Source organism: Dama dama, chromosome X (assembly GCF_033118175.1).
Source record: "Dama dama isolate Ldn47 chromosome X, ASM3311817v1, whole genome shotgun sequence".
Taxonomy (NCBI): Eukaryota; Metazoa; Chordata; class Mammalia; order Artiodactyla; family Cervidae; genus Dama; species Dama dama.
The window spans coordinates 108,874,144-108,897,638 of NC_083714.1; the positions used below are offsets into that span (position 1 = coordinate 108,874,144).

Consider the following 23,495-nt stretch of genomic DNA (forward strand, 5'->3'; position numbering starts at 1 on the left):
ACAGCTGAGTACCTACTATATGTTATCCAAATTCTACATTCCAAAACTTAAAAATTTTCAAACTCTTACTAAAATATATCTTACTGCATTATTTTAGGTTATATTTCCTCAGAAGTATACCCTGAGACAAAAAGGTTTTAGTATAAGTATTTTATTTGGGAAGTTAGCCTAGAAAACACCAGTAATGGATTTGGAGAAGTAAGGCAGGGAAGGGAAGGAATCTAATAAAGGGTGTAGTATGGATGACTATGGGCTTCCCAGGTGGCTCAGTGGTAAAGAATCCACCTGCCAATGCAGGAGACATGGGTTTGATCCCTGGGTCAGGAAGGTCCCCTGGAGAAGAAAATGGCAACCCACTCTAGTACTCTTGCCTAGAGAATCCCATGTGCAGAGGAGCCTGGCATGCTACAGTCCATGATATCACGAAAGAGATGGACACCACTTGGTGACTAAACAACCACAACATGAATGGCTATGCAGCTGTGGGCAACAGGGACCCAATCCTACTGGGAATTTCTAGGAGACAGTAAAGAACATTCTCAGAGTCATTCTGTGCTAGGGGTGAGCCAACTACAGTCCTTATCCCACAACTGCTGTCACTCAACGACTGCAGAAAAGAACCAGTGATATTTAAAGTCCAAAGTATAATGAACACCTGGGCAACTTATTGATATGCAGTTATCCTTTTTAATACTAAAATCTGTTCTAGGGTCATATCATATATTTCCTTTGCGTTCTATGTACCCTTCTGGAAGCACTGAAAAAGTTTTCTTAAGTATAGCTTAAAATGCAATAAATATGGAAATTTAATTTCATTAGATCCTCATTACCCTCAATTCCCTGAATGAGAAAACTACATGCTACAGGGGTATTCACAAAGATCTCAGAAAACATCGGATTCGAAAGTTCATATTCCAATTTTTAAAATTTAGTTGAAACTGGCTTCAATCAGGATCACTCCTTTACCACCCCACCTTATCACCAAAATAAAGTGAACTTTTACTAGGTGTTAAGGACAATACTCAAGGGTTGAACAAGCCGAACTGATTAAAATGTACTATCTCCCACACTCTACTGTGTGCGTAGAGGGGGGAGGTATGATATTCAGAATACAAGAGTAGTTAATTCAAACTGTTCTACCCAAGAAAGTCTAGATTTGAAACACAACTGTCTCCCTAGGTGGGAGAGATGGAGGGGAAGAGATCACGGTTGAATAACAATAGATAGCATCTTTCACCAAATTAGGTAACTGCCCCGAGAAGGTAGTGTGGCATGTGGTAGAAATATGAGTTTATTGAGGCATCTTTCTGCTTTCAGTACACATCCTGCATTCTCTCAACTTTCTCTGTTCATAGTTCTTCCTTCCCCCTCTAGGAAAGCCTATTGTCACCAACCGTGCCACTGCATAAATTTTATCAATCCATCTAGATCTAGTTAACATGCCATTTTCCCTACGGAGCTTTGTTGCTTTTCCCACCTCAAGCCAGAGGTAATCTTTCCAATCTCTAAATTTTGCCTTAGTACAATGTCCCTAGCATGCAACATGGTACAACAGTAAGAACTTAATTTTGTGCAAAATGCTAACATCATTTCTTTTAAAAGGTTCTAATATGCTGGACAGTGCATTAAAAAGTAGAGACATCACTTTGCCAACAAAGGTGCGTATCGTCAAAGCTATGGTTTTTCCAGTGGTCATGTATGGATGTGAGAGTTGGACTATCAAGAAGTCTGGATGCCAAAAAACTGATGCTTTCGAATTCTGGTGTTCGAGAGTCCCTTGGATTACAAGTAGATCAAACCACTCAATACTAAAGGAAATCAACCCTGAATATTCATTGGAGGGACTGATGCTAAAGCTCCAACACTTTGGCCACCTGATGTGAACAGCTGACTCACTGGAAAAGACCCTGATGTTGGGAAAGACTGAAAGCAAAAGGAGAAGTGGGCAGCAGAGGATGAAATGGTTAGATACCATCACCAACATGAATTTGAACAAACTCCAGGAGACAGCTGAGGACAAGGAAGCCTGGAGAGCTACAGTCCATGGGGTCTCAAAGAGTTAGCGACTGAACAACAACAGCTCTTTGAGGTGGCAGAAATTTAAAAAATCAAGCAACTTGCTCAAAGAGACAGTGGCAGACACAGGAACTGAATCTAGGTCTGCCTCCAGAGCTGACTCTTTTAACTACTATATTTTTGTTATTTGTGTATTGACTAACCTACATCCTATCAGACAAAAAGGTAATCATCTCTGTATTACCTGTTATCACCTAGCATGCACAGTGCTCTCCACCTAGCAGATGCCCAAAGGTTTAGCAAACTGCATCACCAAGTTCGGTGTCAAGTTCAATTCCCTGGGTGACATGGAATTAGTATGAGGGATAATCCCTATTAATCAGGTGCTTATAAATCTCAGTAAGAAGGCAAGTCTCATTTTTCCATAATAGAAGACAATGTAATTTGAACATTTATTGAGCACCTATTATGAGTCATAACAGAGTTACTGGCACTGGAAAGACAGAAGTGAACAAAAAAGACAAAAAATTCCTACCATCAATGAATTTATAATCTAAAGACAAATGATTATGAAGTTACATGAATAATGTATTCCAAGCTGTAACCATTTAAGAGATAATTAAGGATTATATAATAAGGACTAGGAAAAGAGGTGGAACTTGGATACTGTATCTTAAGGATGGCTAGGAAAGGAGAAGGAAAAACAAGCCACCTCAGCCAGTGCTTCTAATCCACACACTTTTGGAAATAGTGACCTGGGGCTGTGAATGGCTTCATGCCCTGATAAAAATTTATTCCCTCCCAATGTATACTCTCATCAAAAATGCCAACAGCAGCCACACTGAGAAACATGGGTCTAGGCAGAAGGATGACCTGAGCAAAGGCACTGATAAGAAAATGAGTTTAAATGTAATGAAGTCATTCTTCAATCTACTGTGAGAAGTTAGGGGAGTAGCTTTCTGAGAAATGTGTTATTTATAAAACAAACTCCTGCTTCAGTCCAAATCCTTAGAGGTTATTAGAGCATCTCTATCAGGTATCAGCAAACTATGGCCCATGGGCCAATCCAGCCAGCCATCGATTTTTGTAAATAAAGTAGTACTGAAACATAGCTACACCCTCTCCATTTATTTACTTACTGTCTATAGCTGCTTCCAGATCCAACAGTAGAGCCGAACAGTTTCAACACAGAGACTATCTGGCTTATGAAATCTAAAACAGTTACTCTGCTGCCCTTTACAAGAGAAGTTTATCAACTTCTGACCTAGACTGTATTATAGTACTCATCAACAATCTCAAATTAAGAAATTATAACAGTAAGATTACAATCCATTTATATTGAAGGCTTTTATACTATGTCTAAAGTTATTCTCAAGGATGTGTGGTTCATTAAGTCAGCAGTTGGCAACCTCATATTAGACTCTCTTACTGCCAAATTTTCTTAAATCTGTCTATGAAATCCCATAGAAGCCACTGTCATCAATCCCCTTTTTCCTGGCTACTTCCATTGAGAAAAAGTTGGTGACATAAGAGCTCTTGCCAATGAGATTTCTACCATGGGGTCTCTGAGAAAGCTTTTGCTTTCTTTGCATAAAGAATAGAAAGTTTTTGCTTTCTTCTCCTTCCACCTCCTGTTAATAAGTCATGGTCACCAGAGTGAGGAAGGTACTAACAGTCAATCAAACTGGGTACTCTCCACCTGTTGAATGTACTACAAATACCTGAAACTCTATGAATCTTACATTGTATGGGAGACTCTGATGCTACAATAGCAATCTCACCAGTTAACCAAGCCAAAAAGTAATCCTACTTTTCCTCTCTTACCTCCTCCCCACCAATAAGCCAAATTCATCCTTTTCACAAAGTTCATTTTACAATCTCAAAGCTTTTGAATCTATCCCCTTCTCCATTTTTACTGCCTTTCTCTAGGTAATTTAGGACTTTGCTTTTGTCTACTTGGCCTGTTTCAACAGTTTCCTAACTCAGCTCCCAAACCTTAGCCTCCCCTTCCATACCCCCGTCCCCCATCCTTTTCAACATACTTTCCACACCACTGCCAGAGAGCTTGCTAAAACTCAAAACATTTTTAACTCTTAAACTCCTCTGAAGATTCCCTACAACCTAGCCTGACTATAAAGGTCTTCATTTCATGACTCTTGCTCAACTTTCCCAATCTCAGAGCCACCACTTCAACTAGGACAAATAACAGGCAGACCTATGAATAAAATATGCTCTTACACATTTCCATGGTTTTAAACACATTTGCTTCCTTTGCTGAAAAAGCCAATGCCATTGTTCCTTCAACTATTTCTCAATTTGGCAAATTCCTATCCATCACACTCATCACTCATCTCTTCTTTCCACAAGTATCATTATTATCTGACACATTCCCAAGTGCAAACAGAGTTAAGCTTTTTGAAACAAGTTTCCAAATGAATACTCATGTCTATTACAGATAGGCCCTTTATCTCCTCCATTAGAAATGAGCTTGTAAAAAGGTAGAGACAGAACTCAAGTCATCTTTTGATCCCTATGGTAAAGTAACAAGCATATAGAAGTTATTGGGGAAAGGTGTACTGCTGAATAAATCAGTATCTTACAGCCTTAAATAACTTGTTACACATTTTCATCAAAGAATTTAATACTTTGCTTAATCAGTTTATACAGAATCGTTTCCTTAATACAGTCCAAACTACCTTTTGGACACCACAGTTCCTAGTTACAATAATATATAGCAGAAGAGGTTGTTAAATCTCATTACATCAATCAGGTCCAAAGTATAGCAAGAGAGCAGAAGTTCTGCTTCCATTAAACTAATACAACATTGTAAATCAACTATACTCCAAAAAAAATTAAAAAAAAAAAAAGCTCTGCTTCCAAAATCTAGGCATAGTATTGTATAGTGATCATGAAATCAGGCTACAGCGGCCATCACTCTAGTCACTTGTCACATCACTCTAGCCGCTTGGCTTGTCACTACTGACTCCCAAAGCAAGTTAACTGAGTCATAATTTCATAGGGTTATTTTGAGGAATTAAGATCATACATGTAAAATACTTAAAATAACAACATGACACTTGGGATATTTGTGAGAAGTAAAGGAGGCAATGTATCTATCACCAACAACAAAACATATCTAGTACATGGTAATTGCTCAATGGATAGAATATGATACATAAAATTCTCAGTAAGTCTCACATGCTGTAAAAAAAAATTACACATTAAAGATAAGAAGATTCAAAAACAAAAGAGAGCTGTGGACAAGACTACTCAAATCCCATGCAACATAAGCAGAGGATTTCAGAAGTAGTAACCAGAACCTGGAGACAGCCTGAATCACTCAAGCAAGAAGCTCAGCATGGTGATAGGCTGTCATGGTCGATATTAAAAATGAACAATGAAGTTGCAATGCTGGCAATAGTTTAATTAGAGCAGAGCTGGCAGGTGCTGAAATGATGAAAACAGCTATGGATGTGCCTTTCTGAGGAAAAGCCCTGGATAAAGATACCTGTGTTTAATTTCCTTAAAATCTAGACAACAGAACTCCTGCTACCAGTGCAGCAGTCAAGCTGAGAGTTTTTCCCTTTCCTACTTAAGTTCATACTTACACTCCCCATTATCCAGGAAAAAAATTTAAGTGAAACAACAAGGCTTTCACAGCATATAGACATAATTCCCTTATTTACCAATAATATGAATTAATTTCTACTATTAACATAGTCTATTTTGCAACAACATTGTTTGCAGTCCTATTATCACGATCAAACAAAATAAGACATTTCCTAGCCTCTCTTGCAGCTGAAAGTTTTCAAATTACTACGTTATCGTAAGTGAGATGCATATGAAGGGATGTGTAAAATCTCACGATTCCCTTCAAAGAAAGGCTGTTGCACTCTGCTTTCTCTTCCTCTGACCAGGTCCTTGGAATGTAGAACCAGCTCCTAGGCATTAGATAAAGACAACTCAAGAAAGAAAAAATTCAGACCAATTTCAATTATGAACAAAGATGCAAAGATGTTACATATTAGCAATCCCAATCCAGATATAACTAACTAACAACAATAAAAACTTACTGCTAATTTGAATTTACTTCAGAAATGCAAGACCGATTTAAGGAGAAAAAACATAAAATTATCTCAAAGGATACCAGAAAAGTATTTTCATACAAAAGAAAAATGCTGACTTTAAACTGAAAATTTTTGAAGTTAATTGTCATTAGAGTAAGGATGTTCATTTCCATTCTTAGATTGTTATTTACAAAAAAAAAAAAAAAAACTTAAAATAATCATACTTCGAACATTTAAAGTAATGTAAATTATACCTCAAAAAAGCTGGAAAGAAAAATCAGCTATTTTTGTGGAGTTAATTAGTTTATGTGGAAAAACAAGCAACAAAGAAAGGACAGTCAGGGAAACCCTAAAAACAACAATGGGGAAAGGATGTTGTAGCAGTACCATATACATACTGTATATGTAGTATAAACATGGGCTTCCCTGGTGGCTCAGACGGTAAAGAATCTGCCCGCAACGTGGGAGACCTGGATTCGATTCCTGGGTTGGGAAGACCCCGTGGAGGAGGATATGGCAACTCACTCCAGTATTCGTGCCTGGAGAATCCCCACAGACAGGGGAGAATGGTGGGCTACAGTCCATTGGGTTGCAAAGAGTCGGACACAACTGAGCAACTAAGCACAGTATAAACATACTGCAAAACCGATATATGTAAACTAGTACAGTATTAATTCATGCACAGACTAATGAAACAGACCAGAGAAACTATAAATAGACAAATCTACATATGAAAATTTACCATACAACTAAGGCAACATCTCAAATTAGTAGGGAAAAGATGAATTTTTTTAAACAATATATTGTATTGAGATAACTAACCACAGGAAAAGAATAAACTTAGATGTTCCACACACTACAAATTAGGGATAAATCCCAAATGGATCAAAACTTAAATTAAAAACCTAAAACTATTCAAGTACTAAAAGAAAATGTAGGTGAATCTGTCTAACGTCTGGAAGCAAGGAAAAAACTATCTTATGATTCAATTTAGGAAATACTGAAAAGTTTGACTAGATAGAAATAACTTCTCCGTGGGCAAAAACAAACACAAAAGCAAATTAAAACAAGTGGAAAACTGCAACTTTTATCACAGATAAAGGATAAATACGCATCATACATAAAATATAGCTATATAAAACAGAGAAATAAAACAACAGTCCAAACGAAAAACTGGCAAGAGAGATGAACAAATATTTTAAAGAAAATACGAATAGTCTTTAAACTTCAATTAAAAATTCAATTAAGAAAATGCAAGTTAAAATGACTGGAGACATGATTTCTCATTCATCAGATTTCACAAAAAGTCTAACATAGATTTTCTTAGTTAAGACCAAGGAAAAACAAGAGAGCTGAAATGAGTGGTTCACACAGTGTGTACCACTCACTAAGTTCACAGCAATCCCACTTATACCAAAGAACCACTAACAAAAATACAAAAAGAAACTTGTACTATTTATTGCAGTACTATCTGTACCGAAGCAACTGACTGAATAAACAATGGAAGAAATCACCATGACATGGGATTAGGCAAAGGTTTCTTAGCTACAAAACCAAAAGCACAAGCAATGAAAGAAACAGTTGAGAAACTGGATGTCATCACAATTTAAAATTTTTGCACTTCAAACTATACTGTTGAGACAGTGAAAAAATAAGCCACAGATTTTGAGAAAATATTTACAAATTATATCCAATAAAGGCTTGTATCCAGAATGTACAAAGAACTCTTACAACACACTAATTAAAAAAAAAAAAAAAGTAAAAATCAGCAAAGGGTTTAAATAGGCATTTCATCAAACAATATATACAAACAGCTAATGTGGTCGTTAAAACAATGCTCAACATCAGTCATTAGGAAAATGCAAATAAAGATTATAAGATACTATTCCCTATCCACTACGAGGGCTACACTCAAAAGCTGGACCAAAAAAAAAAAAGCTGGACAATTTCTAGTGTTGATGAGGATATGGAGAAACCAAAACCCTCAAACACTGTCAGTGAGAATGTTAAATGGTACAGCTACTCTAGAAAATAATTCTGGCAGTTTCTCAAAATGTTAAACATAGATTTAAGTTATAACCTGGCAATTATACTCCTGATTATTTACCAAAGAGAACTGAAACTATATGTCCACACAAAAACTCGTATACAGATATTCACAGGAGCATTATTCACAACAGTCAAAAAATGGAGACAACTAAAATGCTCATCAACTGATGAATGAATAAAAAATATGTGGTATAGTCACACAATGGAGTATTAATAGATAATAAAAAGGAATGAAGTATTAATACATGCTACACAAGGATCATTCTTAAAAATATATGCTTAGTAAAAGAAGTCAGTCACAAAAGACTGCATATTATGATTCCATTCATATGAAAATACCCAGAAAATAGAAATACATACAAAGAGAAAGTAGATTAGTGCTTGTCAGGGATTGGGCATGAGGTTTTGTTAGGGTGAGATGGACAAGTCCTAAAATAACTTCGATCATGGCTGTACAACTCTGGAAATTTACTAAAAGTCACTGAATCGCAAAATTAAAGCAGGTGAATTTTGCAGTATTTAATTATACTGTAATAAGCTTTAAAAAGACTAGAAAAGACATCTTCAATACATTTTTTTAAATTATCAAAATATACTGTTAAAACCTCTACACGTCAAAAAACAAACATAAATTAGGCAACATAAAAAAATAAAATCCACCTTAAAAATCTAAAATGGCAATTCAGATGAAGAAACCCCACTGATCAGTAAACTTATACCTAAAAGTAAATATGATATGAAAGATTAATCTGTCCAGGCACTGCTTAATCTAAGAAAATAGATTATTTCATTGCTGTGCACAGTTCTTCATTTAGGTATCAGGGGTCCGGGATGAGGGACACATGTACACCCATGGCTGATTCATGTTAGTGTATGGCAAAAACCACCATAGGGTAAAGTAATTAGCCTCCAATTAAAATTAATTAATTATATTTTTTAAAAAATGGTTAGCTTCAGTTGTTCTTAGAGCTCCAATTACAGACAGACTATAGCAATAAAGATTTTCATTTTGCCTTCCCTTTTCAACCTAATATACCCATCTCCAAACTTCTTTTATACCTAAATATCAACTTAAGAAAACCAAAGAATCATTCTGTTGCCATTTGGTTTTGCTGACTTTAACTCCCACACTTTGGATCATCTTTGGCCAACAAATTAATTCAGAATAAACTAATTCTTTTAATACAAGGTAATCACAATCACTGCAGATGGTGACTGCAGCCATGAAATTAAAAGACAGTGGCTCCTTGGAAGAAAAGCTATGACTAACCTAGACAGCATATTAAAAAGCAGAGACAACTAAATGCTGACAAAGGTCCATCTAGTCAAAGCTATGGTTTTTCCAGTGGTCATGTATGGATGTGAGAGTTGGACTATAAAGAAAGCTGAGCACCGAAGAATGGATGCTTTTGAACTGTGGTGTTGGACAAGACTCTTGAGAGTCCCTTGGACTGCAAGCAGATCAAACCAGTCAGTCCTAAATGAAATCAGTCCTGAATATTCATTGGAAGGACTGATGCTGAAGCTGAAGTTCCAATACTTTGGCCACCTGATGAGAAGAACTGACTCCTTGGAAAAGACCCTGATGCTGGGAAAGATTGAAAGCGGGAGAAGGAGACAACAGAGGATGAGATGGTTGGATGGCATCGCTGACTTGATGGACATGAGTTTGAGCAAGCTCCAGGAGTTGGTGAAGGACAGGAAAGCCTGGCGTGCTGCAGTCCATGGGGTCGCAAAGTCGGACATGACTGAGCAACTGAACTGAATCATATAAGACAGAGCAAATCAAGAACACGCACGTTTCTTTTTCCAATCCCCTTCCCCTAGAATAGTTTCAATTAACAAAAGAAACAAAAAAGCAAGAGCACAATTCGTTTTGGGTATAACCAGCAGTGATCTGCCAGAGAAGAGAAAGGGAGGGAAGAAAAGGGTAGGGGCATGCAAATGTGCACTAACCTTCCAGTAGTCAGATTGTAAACTGTAGTACCTCTGGTATGCAGATAATGCTGAAAGAGAGAAAATAAGCATGAGTCACAATTCTGTCCCATTTCAAAATCAATTAATACAAGTTTCAAGAAACATTACAACAAAACTCCCACTATACCCACCTCCGAGCAGACATTGATATTTAAAATCAAACAATTTAGAACTCTGGGGTATCCCTACTCATAGTCAGACAAGGTAACAAATGTCAAATATATAGGAGTTCAAGGAAGTAAAACCATGGTCACGTTTCTTTGAACAGAATCCAGGCAACCTCTTGAATCAACCTGACCTTCCTTCCTCAGAGACCAAATCTGATAAATGGATTAATATTCTAGAATGTGATGGGTCATTTGTTCTAACAAGTGATCTCACTTCCAAAAGTGACTTAAGAGCTCAACCACCTCAAAGAGCAAAGGAACTACATTTGACTACTGAACTACACAGAGGATAAGGGGCACTGACCTCTGCATAGCAGAAAAGCTTCGTATAACTTATAGTCGACCCTCTGTATTCGCAGCTCTGTATCCTTCGATTTAACCAACCACAGATCATGTAGTACCTGTAGTATTTACTACTGAAAAAATTTCATGTGTAAGTGGACCTGTGAAGTTGAAACCCCTGTTGTTCAAGGGTCGACTGTATTCCTTTTGTGCTGCTTCCTTTCATATTATCAACAAAAAACCCAGTCCACAATTACCTTACTCCAAACTCCAACTCAATCCAAAATAGGTCATCTCATACCCCTAAATCCATCTCAAGGTGTAACAGGCTCTGGAAACAATTACAGTACAACTGTCCTTTGGTAGTTGCAGTGAATTAGTCCCAGGACCACCAAAGATACCCAAATCCACTGTGATCAGATACCATAGTCGGCCTTGCATGTGCAGACTCCACATCCACAGATCATAAACACAGTAGTACATATATGTACTGAAAAAAACTCTCATGTAAGTGGACTTGCACAGCTCAAACCTGTGCTGTTGAATGGTCAACTGTAGCTCTTATCAACCCAAAAACTCAGTGTGAAGTGAAAGTTGCTCAGTCATGTCTGACTCTTTGTGACCCCATGCTATACAGTCCATGGAATTCTCCAGGCTAGAATGAATACTGGAGTGGGTAGCCGTTCCGTTCTCCAGGGGACCTTCTCAACCCCAGGGATCGAACCCAGGTCTCCGGCATTGCAGGCAGACTTTTTACCAGCTGAGCTACCAGGGAAGACCAGTGAGGAGGAGGTAAAGTTATACATGCACATTAGAATTGGGAGAGAGACCTTTTTATAAAAAACTCATGAGAAGTAAGTCATGGGGATGTAATGTACAGCAAGATGACTGTAATTAATAATACTATATTGCATATTTGTAGCTAGTCAGAGTGAATCTTAAAAGCTTTCAACACAAGGGGAGAAAATTGTAACTGTATATGGTGACAGATATTAACAAGGCTGCCTATGATCATTCCACAGTATATGCAAATATCAAATCATCATGTTATACACCTGAAACTCAGTTATATATCAATTATACCTCAATCTTCAAAAAGAATCAACATATTTTCAAATAAAATTTTCAACAAGTGTAATAATTGTGTGTGTGTGTGTGTCGGGGGGAGGGGGAGGAGTTTGGAACAGAGAAAGGTATATTGCAGGGTCAAGTAAGGAGAACAGGGCAGTTCATGCTCAAAAGACTTGAACTCCCTGCCTTTTCTTGTTGTTGTATTTTCTTTTGTAATTGAAGGATAATTGCTTTACAATAGTTTCTGCTATATAACAATATGAACCAGCTCTAAGTATACATCTATTGCTCCCTACCGTCTTGAGCCTCCCCTCCTACCCACCCCCCAGCATCCCTCTTAGGTTATCACAAAGTAGATAAGATTTTCAACAAGTGTAATAAAATTCTATACTGATAAAAATGGGGTGGGTGGAAATTAATATTATCTAAAATCCCAGGTATAATGTTTTCATACTGTTTATCAATAAGCTGCCAAAATGAATACCATATAGAGAACTTTCTGAATGTTCCAATTAGAGAAGCATCACCCCAAATCATCACCACATATTTGAACAAATAACTTATTTGAATAATGTTCATCTTTTTTGCACAAAGATGATGCCAATCAACCATTGAAAGGACATTTAGATTGTAATTTTTCCAGTTTTGAGGAAGAGTTGATTTCAAGCCATCTTCTGTTTTCTAGTTCTTCATATAAGAGTGTAGGTAGCTCATAAAGATCAATGATTAACTGTTTTCTAAAAAGAAAAGCAAACCAACTTATCAAGCTAGACAGAGGAGTCAAACAAGGTTTGACTGATTTTATAGAGGACAGTCATGGCAAAGGTGTTTTTTCTACCAGATGTGAACAAGGAAGCATGTGTCACCAACTGCCACCACAAGGGAAACTAGTCTTAAGGTGAAGCCCATAGAGGATGAGCAGTAAGATGGAAAGTACCTGGATGCTTCTAGACTTTGAACTATGTCCAGTGCACAACTTACCTATGAACTTTCAACTTCACATGTGAGGGAATCAATCTCCCTATTGTTTAAGCTAGAATCAAGTCTTCAATATTTTTGCCTAAAAACATTATAACCAGAAGTCAAGGTCCCTGACAATTTTGTGCAGTCACCATACCAAACCTGGACTGCCCCTTTAATGGGAATGTCAACAAACTTGGAGGATATGTTTCCAATAATCTGAGTAACAATATGTATTACATGATTTCATAAAATACCCATGTTTTAGAATTTGAAGAACCCTTACAGAAACAGTACGATGTCCTCCAAAGTAACTAAAAGTGAAGTATAAGAAGCCCCTGTGATTACCAATTGGGAGATGATGAACTGAAAAATATATACAAGCCCTCAAGTTCAAAGTAACAAAAGTAAATGCTCCACACTGCAAATACAGATTTATAAATGAGACACTTCTTCAATGAACATTTGTTACCTTTCCATTCACTAACACAGTTTTCAACCATTAGGGGTGGGTGTGTGGGTGTGTGTGGTGTGGTGTAGTGTGGTTTGTGTACAAGCACTATGTTCAGTCACTCAGTCATGTCTGAGTCTATGCGACCCCATAGACTGTAGCCCTCCAGGCTACTCTGTCCACGAAATTTTCCAAGCAAGAGTGCTGAAGTGGGTTGTCATTTCCTACTCCAGAGGATCTTGGCAGGTGGATTCTTTGCCACTAGTGCTACCTGGGAAGCCCCCTCAACAATTATACATCACTCCAGTAGGCCTAGGATCCTATTTTAAGAAAGACTTGAACATATTAAACATGTTTCCTAATCCAAACAAATCATTAAGACTTTACAAGCACCCATCACCAGAGTCTCTCTAGTGAAATTCTTTTAACCAAAGCACAATCCTTATTTCTAATCTTTAAGTCAGCTACCTATCATGAAAATAAATCCCTACTACACTATAACTAGATTTTCCTGAACTCAATAGAAAATGAGGGAAATTATTTATTTGAACATCTTTATATTGCTTAAACACCAGTTTCAGGATTGTAGCATATGTCTAACAGCTTTGCCTTCCCTAAACCACCTAATCTTCACTTTGTGATTCTAAGTTATTTATTGGCTTAAGAAGTCCTTGTTCATGCCACTAGGAAATCTTTTTAACAGTACTTTAGGCAAGACTGCCGTTTTCTTCTGCTATTTAACCAAGAATGGTGTCCTCAAACATATTAATTTCAACTCTCTATCAACCAATTTCCAAAGCTCAGATCTTTTTAATCCTCGAAATCAAGTTCATTTATAGACTTAAAATTATTTTTTAAATAATTTTGAATTTTATTTTGAAATAAGTCCATTTAGTCTCTGTAGATTATTAAAAGGGGAAAAATATTAAATTATTATAGAAAACTGGCAAAATTTAACAAAGGAACCGGGTCTTAAAAAAGTAAATGCAAACGAAAACAGAAAGAAAAAAATAAATGCAAATCAATGAGAAGTTAAATATAACTTTTATAACAACTTAATGGTTCTGTAATCTTTCTCATTCTCTTTTATTTTGTCCTTTATTTCATAAAAACAGGAGGCAGAGTGGAATCAAACAAGGAAATTGTCAAGGATAAAAGAATCACCTACACAGTTGGGAGAGGTGCTACCCACAGTCGCCTGCCCTTTAACTTCACAATTGTGCTGTACCATTTTTATGTATGAAAATGATGAAATTAAACAGTAACAGTAATACTCCATAGTGTTAAGAAAAATACTCAACAGTGGCAAGAATTCAAGAAAATAAGCAGTTTTATTATTCTACTGGTACTGTAAGTATAAATTGGCAAAAATTTTTGTAGCATAATTTAGCACTATCAATCAAAACTGTGTGTGTGTGTGTGTGTGTGTGTGTGTATACACGCTTTCACTCAGTAAAATTTACCACTTCACGCTATCCTAAGAATATAAAGACAGATCTCTGCAAAAAGTTAGTTACAAGGACAGACAATACAATGAGTATATAGTCTACATGTTCAATAGGGAACTGTTCTACCTATATGATGGAATACTATGCAGGAACTGAAATGTAAATCACAAAGCATGCTTTTGAGACAGAGGTTAACCGATACACTATGCTGAAGTTGCAGCATTTAGTTCAACTTTAAATACTGAAAGCTTACTGTTAATAGAAAAGCCTCTAAAGATTTATATCAAAAATGTTTTTTAGGACTTCCCTGGTGGTCCAGTGGTTGGGATTCCAGCTGCCAACGCAAAGGACAGGAGTTTTATCTGTGGTCCAGGAGGATTCCACATGCTGCAGAGCAACTAAGCCTGTGCCTCACAAGTATTGAGCCTATGCTCTAGAGCCTGGGAGCCACAACTACTGAGCCCGTGCTCCACACCAAGAGAAGCCACCACAATGAGAAGCCTGTGCAGTGCAACTAGAGAAAGCCTGTATGCAGCAACAACGATCCAGTGCAGCCAAAAAAAATAATAAATTTTTTAATTTATTTTTTAAAAATTGACAGTTCTCTGGCAACCCAATGCTGAGGACTCCATGCTTCCATTGCAGCGGGGCACAGGTTCGACTGCTGGTTGGGGAACTAAGATCCCACATGCAACAGGGCATGGCCAGGAAAAAGAAGTGCCTATAGTGGTGTGGCAAAAAAAAAAAAGATTTGCCTCTAAATGATAAAATATAAATGAGCCATTAAGGCATTCCTGTAATATTTCTTAACTCTCTTAGATAGCTTGCACCAAGCTAGATGCAGTGAAATACATGTAACAAAACATGGTTCCTGCTCTTAAAAAAAGCCATACTATAACTAATTTGGAATTAAAGAAAGATCTAGAGAAATAGAGCTGGAGAGACAAAAATGTAGTAGGTGACAGAGACTTTCTAATGCTTGGAAGTATTATGGCTCTGAGTTAAGACTATCAAAACAAGAGAAAGAGGGTGTACCTGATGACAAATTCACACAGTACAGGGATGAAAAGAAACAACAATGTAGGTTAAGAGTGACAGCTTTGCCTAAAAAAAACAAGAGTCTTCTTCAGAGTAAGATGCAGAAGAAATCCAAGAAGATCTAAAATTCAATCTATATTCATATTAGACTATGCACTAATTGCAGGCAGAACTCGGCGTTTCTCTTTTCATCCCTAAGCTAATGTGTAACACTACAGGCAGCAGATTAGCTGCTCGTGGGTGAGTCTATGGGTATGGAAGGGAGGGAAAAGGAAAGAAGTACAAACAAATCTCTCAGTTGAACCAACTCTCATCTTTAGGCCTAAATAAGCTGTGACTGCCTGAGATTATTATTATTAGGTCAACAGATCTTTGATTTATCTTTTATATCTGAGGCTGAACTAAAAAGCTGTATTTATACCCTGAGATAAAAGAGACCTCAGAAAGTTTATACTATTTCACTGTATATAAGTGACTGATGCACCGAGCTCTCTAGCACCTTTCTGCCTTCTCAAATCTATGACTGCCTTAAACACATCCTCTCCTATATGTAGCAGTAATACACATTAACATTTGAAAAACCACTTGGATAGCATCCAACACAACAGACCTTTGTCCCTAAGATTAGAGACTTAGAGACAAGCAAACAGGAAGCTGGAAAAGCAAAGAAACAAATCTGCAATCCTTTTACTCCCCTATCAGCATCTTCACGGAGGTTTTCAAGTCAAATTAATACATCTAGTGAAATCTCAGACTTACTACTTCTTCAATATTAAAGTAATATACTCTTTGAAATCTTTAATATCACACATTTGGTTTACTACAAGAAACATCAAGTAGCTGTCTTATTTGTAGTCCTTCTAGCTAGTCCTTTAAGTCCTCTCTAGTTCTTGAAATTACTACAACTTTTGCTTGTTGCCTAGATATGGTGTTCTGATAACCTGACTTATGGTCACTAATTTTCTTCCTTGGGTTATTTCTCAATTGCACTTTCTAATTCTAAGCCATAAATGTGTGTGTGTGTGTGTGAAGTCACTTCAGTCATGTCCGACTCTTTGCAACCCCATGGACTGCAGCCTGCCAGGCTCCTCTGTCCATAGGATTCTCCAGGCAAGAACACTGGAGTTGGGTTACCATGTCCTCCTCCAGGGGATCTTCCCGACCCAGGGATCGAACCCACATCTCTCACGTCTCCTGCATTGGCAGACGGGTTCTTTACCACTAGCACCACCTGGGAAGCGACAAATAGACTGAACAAACTCAATGATTTTCAAATGGTGTGTATATACATACACTAGGATGGAGTGTTGTCATTCCACCCAAGAAACACAGAAAGATGGGGGGAAAAAAAGCTTGCCAACACTAACCTACCACCTAAGCAATTCCTGGCATGTAACTTGCCCTAGCTATTTATAATTGGGCTTCCCAGGTGGTGCTGGTGGTCAAGAACTTGCCTGCCAAAGCAGGAGACATAAGTGACACGGGTTCAACCCCTGGGTCAGGAAGATTTTCAGGAAGCTATTTATAATTACTGAGGAACTAAAATAACCAAAACCTATTTTGCCCAAAAGTGATAGACACTGCAACAAATGACCAATTAGTTGAAGGAAGGAAGAAAGGGAGAAAAATCTATCATTGGGTGTGATTTCAGGGAAACTTTCAGCTTACCACAAACCATGAAGAAACTATCTGTAAAAAGTTTCAAGGTTTTTATACTAATATCAGGAATGATTATTATATCTCCTTCAGTAAATTTTTTTACTTCTGGAATTTTTACTATCTATACACCAAGTCTCTTAAAATATAATTTCTATGTTTTCATAATTTTGCTGTTTATTCTGAGGTACTTTACTACTTGATTTTTTAAGCAATCAACAATGACTATTCTCTTATAATTTTCCATATATATTCACAAATATTTACATATAATTTATATTAATTAAACTGCTTCTATAATCCATCACATATATTCACAAGAATATACACACCTGTCCTTCAGCCCTGGTCTCTCAGGGGTTCTTCAACCCAAAGAAGAGAAATCACAGTACCATCTACATGGCTGAAGTCTGTCTGACAGCCCCATGAGCTGTTTAGTTCAGCTGAGGTTGATGGTTTAGCTATGGGTGTAGGAGTGGAAAGGAGGTATGGTAGACACTGAAGAACCATTCGAATCCCATTTCAAGGAAGACCTGTTGGCAGTCATGCCTACAAAAGAGAGCTTCTAGCAATGACTGCTCTAAGCTGCAGAGAGCAACCCCGCCTGACGTCACACTCCTTTCCACGTCCAATATGGAATGGATGGAGTATAAAGGCATGAAGGGACTTCCCTGGTGGTCCAGTTGTTAAGAATCTGCCTTTCAATGCAGGGAATGCAGGTTCAATCCCTGGTTGGGAAATGAAGATCCCGCATGCCTTGGGGCAACTAAGTCCATGAGCCACACCAAAAGATCCTACATGCTGCAACTAAACTAAGACCCCCAATGCAGCCTAGATAGACAGAGAGACCGACCGACAAGACAGATAGATGAAAAAGCCCTGGTCATCGTGACCCAACTTGTGATAGCTTTCTGAAAGACCATTCTAGCTCCAGAGCTTTCCATGGAGTTGGCCAAGGCTGTCACAGCTTAACTTCTCCCTCTATCCAATTCTGGTTCCATTTCCCACCTTCCACATAAGTGTTGATCCTAAAGGTACTCCTTTCTAAACATCTTGTATGCTAAACTCACTTCAGAGGAATCCAACCAACTACGTGCAATTAAGAGCAACTAAGTGCAACTAAGGCTAAGTGCAATGAGCCTCCAGCTTCCATTTTCCCACAATTCTCTAACCAATTACTTTTTTAGGATAAATTCCTAGAAACCAAATGACCAAATCAAGTGACAGAAATTTTTTTTAATTCTTCATAAACACTACCAACCACAAGGGTTAAAAAAGGGCCTGTTTTCCATCTACTCCAAATTCCTCTGAAATGACAGAAAAGATAATTTTTAATGAATAAATTCATAACAGAAATGATAACCAAAGTATACTATATACAGATCAGAAATTTTTAGAAATTCATCCTATCTTATCTTAAAGGAAGCAGATGAGATCAGAATAAGAAATAAGGGCAGAAAAACCACAGTACAAAATATTCATAAAACAGGTTCTACCATTTTCTACTCTAAAAGTAGAAGCAGTTTTTCATAAGGAACCCCAAACTCAGAAAACTTCACATACAAGAGGACTCAGAACAATATATAAAGAACTGTCCCTCAGAATAAACAGGGCTAGTAAATCTCCTACATAAATACATCTGAGCAGTTTACTCACATGTTCACTGAGTGGTTTATGTTTATTCCCCAATAAGTTATGGTTTATAATCTGTTCTCTAAAAATAAACATTTAGCTGGAGCTGGGGAGGTTCTCATCTTGCACTGCTTTCAGTGAAAAAAGGAGGAAGTAGCCTTTAGGTAACAAATGACTCCGTAAACTTGCAGTGATGGTGACGGTGTGTCTAAATGGTTACTAGAGACTGACTCTAGTTTGGACTTACAGGAAGACAGTGAAAAGAATGGATAGAAAGAATTCAGTAATTAAGTATTTTTAAAGGATTTTTTTTAAGTGGGAATGCGGTCAATAAAGCCTCAAGGATGAATTCAAACAACTCACATCTTATTTCCTAAGAAGCCATCAGCCTGAAATCTGAAATACAAATGTATGCCTCTGCATCCATTCTCTCCTTCCTCTTCTTCCTATTACAATGGCCAGTTCATCTACACAGTAAGTAAATGGGTCACAAAGTAGATCTTTTCAAATGCTTAAATCCTTAGGTTATCCTTCTCCTCTCCCATCTATTTAGATTATTCCTACCAGCTAGGTTATCAACACTGTCTAGTTGCAACATACCCCCATCCCACCTTCAAAACAAGTATCTCTAGACTTCTCATTACCTTCACAGTCAAACATTTTATAAAAGGAAAACGCAGCTAAATCCATAGATGAATGAAGTTTCAAAAGCTAATATAAATAGTTTTTAAATGACCACTAAGCAATAAGGACATACAGCCTCATATGCAAACCTAAGTCTGGGTCTCTGTCTATATGCTCTAAGACTAGTGTAGTCTCCAAGCACAAAGTGCAGCACTGAAAAATCAAACTGCACAGAACTCTGTATTATTTCTTTTGTATAATGGTTTCCTTTAAATAACCATTTTACTTAAAATTAAAACATCCAATAGATTAACTAATTGTTAATACCTATTATCCTGAAGTCATTTTTACTAAGTACTAACCAGTTTCACAGAGGAATCCCAAAACATCTGAGCAGCTAGTACTTCCTCCCCTCCTTTTACAGATTACAAACAGAAGCTTAGGGATATTTACATAATCTGTTAAAAGTAATGCAACTGAACCGTAGAGCTGAGCTGGGAAATATAAATAAGACTAACTTCAAACTCCATGGTATACCTGTCTCAAAGTAAAATCACATTTTCATTAGGAAAGTATTTGACCTATTATAAAAGAGGCATAATTAAACATCAACAATCCTTTGCTCTAGCCCTGAAACAACCTAAGTTTTTCAGCCTACTAAATACATCTGTGGAAAACAAGCATAAGTCCACCCACTCCCATTAAAATGTTTACTATCATCAAAGTGTTAAAATGTTACTGGTTATAAAATATTACTGGTTTGCTATGGATTTTTGCCTTTGGTATTGAGGTGTATGGTATTTGGGAGTGCTTTTAACTTCCCAAGTAGATAGTGGCCTGTGTCAGCAGCTTGGTAGCATAAAAAGGACGTATCTTGGGGACTACCTTCAGTTATTTAACTCACTTATTTCCAACAGGAAAAAAAAAATCTTCAAATGAATAAAAAAATGAAAAAAAAAAAGTTTTATCCACTGCTCAAGCTCATGTGTGATCATCTCTGTTACTAACCTTTATAATAACATGGCTACAGATCAGATTTTCATTCAAATATTTCCAAGCTAAAACAGAAGTTAAAAGATAAAGAAGAGAAATGCAGGGTTTGTGTTACTTTCCCAAACTGTCCATCAATGGCTCACTTTCTATTATGGTCAAGCCTTTAAAACACAGGCACTTTTCACATGGCAAAATAAAACAGTAGTACACATGTAGGTGTTTATCAGTTTAGCTGAATGGTCAACTTGCTGATTTACATGGAGTCATGTGAACTTTTCCCATTTCCATCTATTCTATTTTTTTTCTCATTGTTTAGAGGTGTTCATAAGCTTGCAATTTCTTAGAAGTAAAAATAGTAATACCTTCAATAGAGTACATTACAATTATTTTGAATACATATATAAATCAAACAGTAATTAACAAGGGGAAAAATTACCTTTTGGATAATCTTCCAATAAGAGGTTGAAGTGACCTAATTGACAAAAGAAATCAGACTCCACTTTTCCTTCAGCTTTTAATATTAGAGATTCGTAGCAGCGAACAGCCTAGAAAAAAAAACACAAACATTTAAGAAAAAGACAAAACCCTAAAATGCATTTCCTTCCTGAGATTATGCATATAATCCTCCATTCAATCACCCAAGAAATCAATATATTTTATTTCTCCCTCAGATACAGCCAATGCATCAATCTTCTAAAATACCTACATGTTTATTAAAAGAGCCACTAATTATGGCATAAGTCCTTTTCCTATCTGTAAAATGGAAATATGTGCCAAAGAAGATAATGAAGGAGCACTTTGATAGCTTTATTCATTAGCTGTAAATCTAAATTTTTACTGTGGTCCGTGTTGATATAAACAAATATATCCAAAGATGGGAAGAACTTTATTGATTTATGTGAGAATTCACAGAATCTCCAGAGTAATAATAACTACCATTTATACTGAGGAGCTATTTTTTTTACCATAACCTTTACCCATTTAAACTACCATCAACTTTCAATTATCTTCTTAACAATACACTTCAAACCCACCAACTCTTTAATTCTATTCCAAATTTGACCCCCACTCCAATACACACATATGCACTCACTCTCACTGCTTCTTCCCTGAAGAAAATCATATTTTAAGGATATCATTCTTTTTTTGTAATCCAAGAAAGTACAGGGAAAAAATGAATGATGGGAAGAAGAGAATTCTGGAGTTTGACAAATTCCAGTTGTCATTAGCTACAGGAGATCCTAGGGAACTTATCCTCTTTGATTTTCAGTTTTAATAACACTCAAAGGGCTGATTTAAGAATTAAAATTAGAAGACTTCTCTTAAGGGTTCATCACAGTGCTTAGCACTTAATAATTGTTTCTCTACCTTCTACTTAGGTTAAGATAAAAAAACTAACTCTTCCAAGATTGTTGCAGGCATCCCAATAATCTTGTCAAAATTTCCCTCCTAACAGTCTACTTTATAATACTGTTATATGTTAGTTTTCTGGAGTCGTTAAAAGAAGAAATGTGCATGGCTTCTCAAATGTATGAGTACATTCTCAGGTTTGGTACACACACAAAAAAATTAGTTCCCATTATCAAAAATTCCTTTCACCACTGCTTCAAGAGCTGTTGATGGGATAAGAAAACACAATGTGGGGCAGAGTACCCACTTAAAATGCCTTGATTTTTCCTCTCCTGTAAAATGTAGAGCCTTTGGTGAAGAGTTTCAAAATTTACATCCTAAAATTTATCTATCCAAAGCACATACACAAGTATTTATCTAGTTTAGAAAAGTCTTCCTAAACAAAGCAAATTTGGGAATAATTCTACCATCGTTAAAATCTAACACTTATTAAAAGGACTGTCTTCCATTCTTATTCTACTCTTACCTATCTACATGTGCATATGTACCAAATCACTGTCACTGAAAACTTATCATTCTGTTTCCCTATAAAAGAGTCTAAATGCTACACTGACATATCAGAAATTACTATAATTTGGAGGAATGAAATTTCAAGATCCTCTTGAAGTCATATATAATCTGATCTGGCAGATGGTTAGAGAACAAAAATATAATTTACTTCTGTGTTTTTAATAATTTACTTTCGTGGTTTTAGTATCAATGAAATTTATAAAATTATAGGACTATGACAATTCTTAATTTTACACTAAATAAAATGACTTTTTAAAGCTAAAAATGGCATTATAAATAAAGCTAGTTATAGTCTGTTTTTTAAACTCTTAGTAAGATATTTAGAAACTTTGCTACTCCTCTCTGATTAATTTCTTATGGATGATTAGCATTAACTTTACAAGCAAATAAAGTTTCATGGTGAAAAAGCATTCAAAACATAAACATGAAGTTTTAATAATCTGAGCAAAAAGATGGCAACGTTCTATATGGCCTTTTATCACCAAACATTGATGCCACTACCATGATACTCTTACCTATCTTCCACTTACCAAAAAACAAAGGAACACATCTACAGTGAGTACTATACACAACTCTGATCATCACAAAACACAACACCAGGTAAAAATGAGAATGAACAATTCTCGTACCAATACACTTGGACTTGATGAAGAGATTCACAATAATTTCCAACAAAGCCAGCATGTACCTAAACCTACCAATTAAATGTTGATGGCTGAAGATGATGCTGACAGAGTCAAATATCAAACGAAATGAAGATGAGCAAAAAGGCAGAATAAAGGTTCCAAGCACCCATGTCATCATTTCACGGTGAAACCTCATGAATTTATTTGAAGTGTTTGAGGTAAACACTGACATTAGATACAGGCAAACAATTTTTTTTTAAGCATTTAAAGCAAAGTAAATAAATGGAGCAAGTTTCCAAGACTACTAACTCATAAAATAATCTAGAATGAAACAGTATTTTTATAATAAAAGTTTCAATAAAGGGCTAATTGTTAACATAGAAGATATGCAGTTAGTTTAGATTTAGAACAAAGTTCAGGCAAACTTCTATTAAGTAAAAATATTTGTTAAAAGGATTACTTTTATATTCTCACCTTAAAAAAAATTTTTTTTTAATGTGCACAAGTAAAATCCTCCC

The 23,495-nt window shown here is 36.5% G+C and overlaps 1 protein-coding gene across 22 annotated transcripts in view; it reads right to left on the reverse strand.

The window, feature by feature from the left end:
• Nucleotides 1–23,495, reverse strand: part of KDM6A (lysine demethylase 6A) — a 180,775-nt gene that overhangs the window by 102,930 nt on the left and 54,350 nt on the right. For all 22 annotated transcript variants that reach the window (XM_061136679.1, XM_061136685.1, XM_061136680.1 and 19 more), the window contains 2 exons: nt 20,868–20,976; nt 10,089–10,138 (listed from right to left, as the gene is read on the reverse strand). In XM_061136679.1, coding sequence (XP_060992662.1) covers nt 10,089–10,138; nt 20,868–20,976 — 159 coding nt within the window. The remainder of the gene's footprint in view (nt 1–10,088; nt 10,139–20,867; nt 20,977–23,495) is intronic.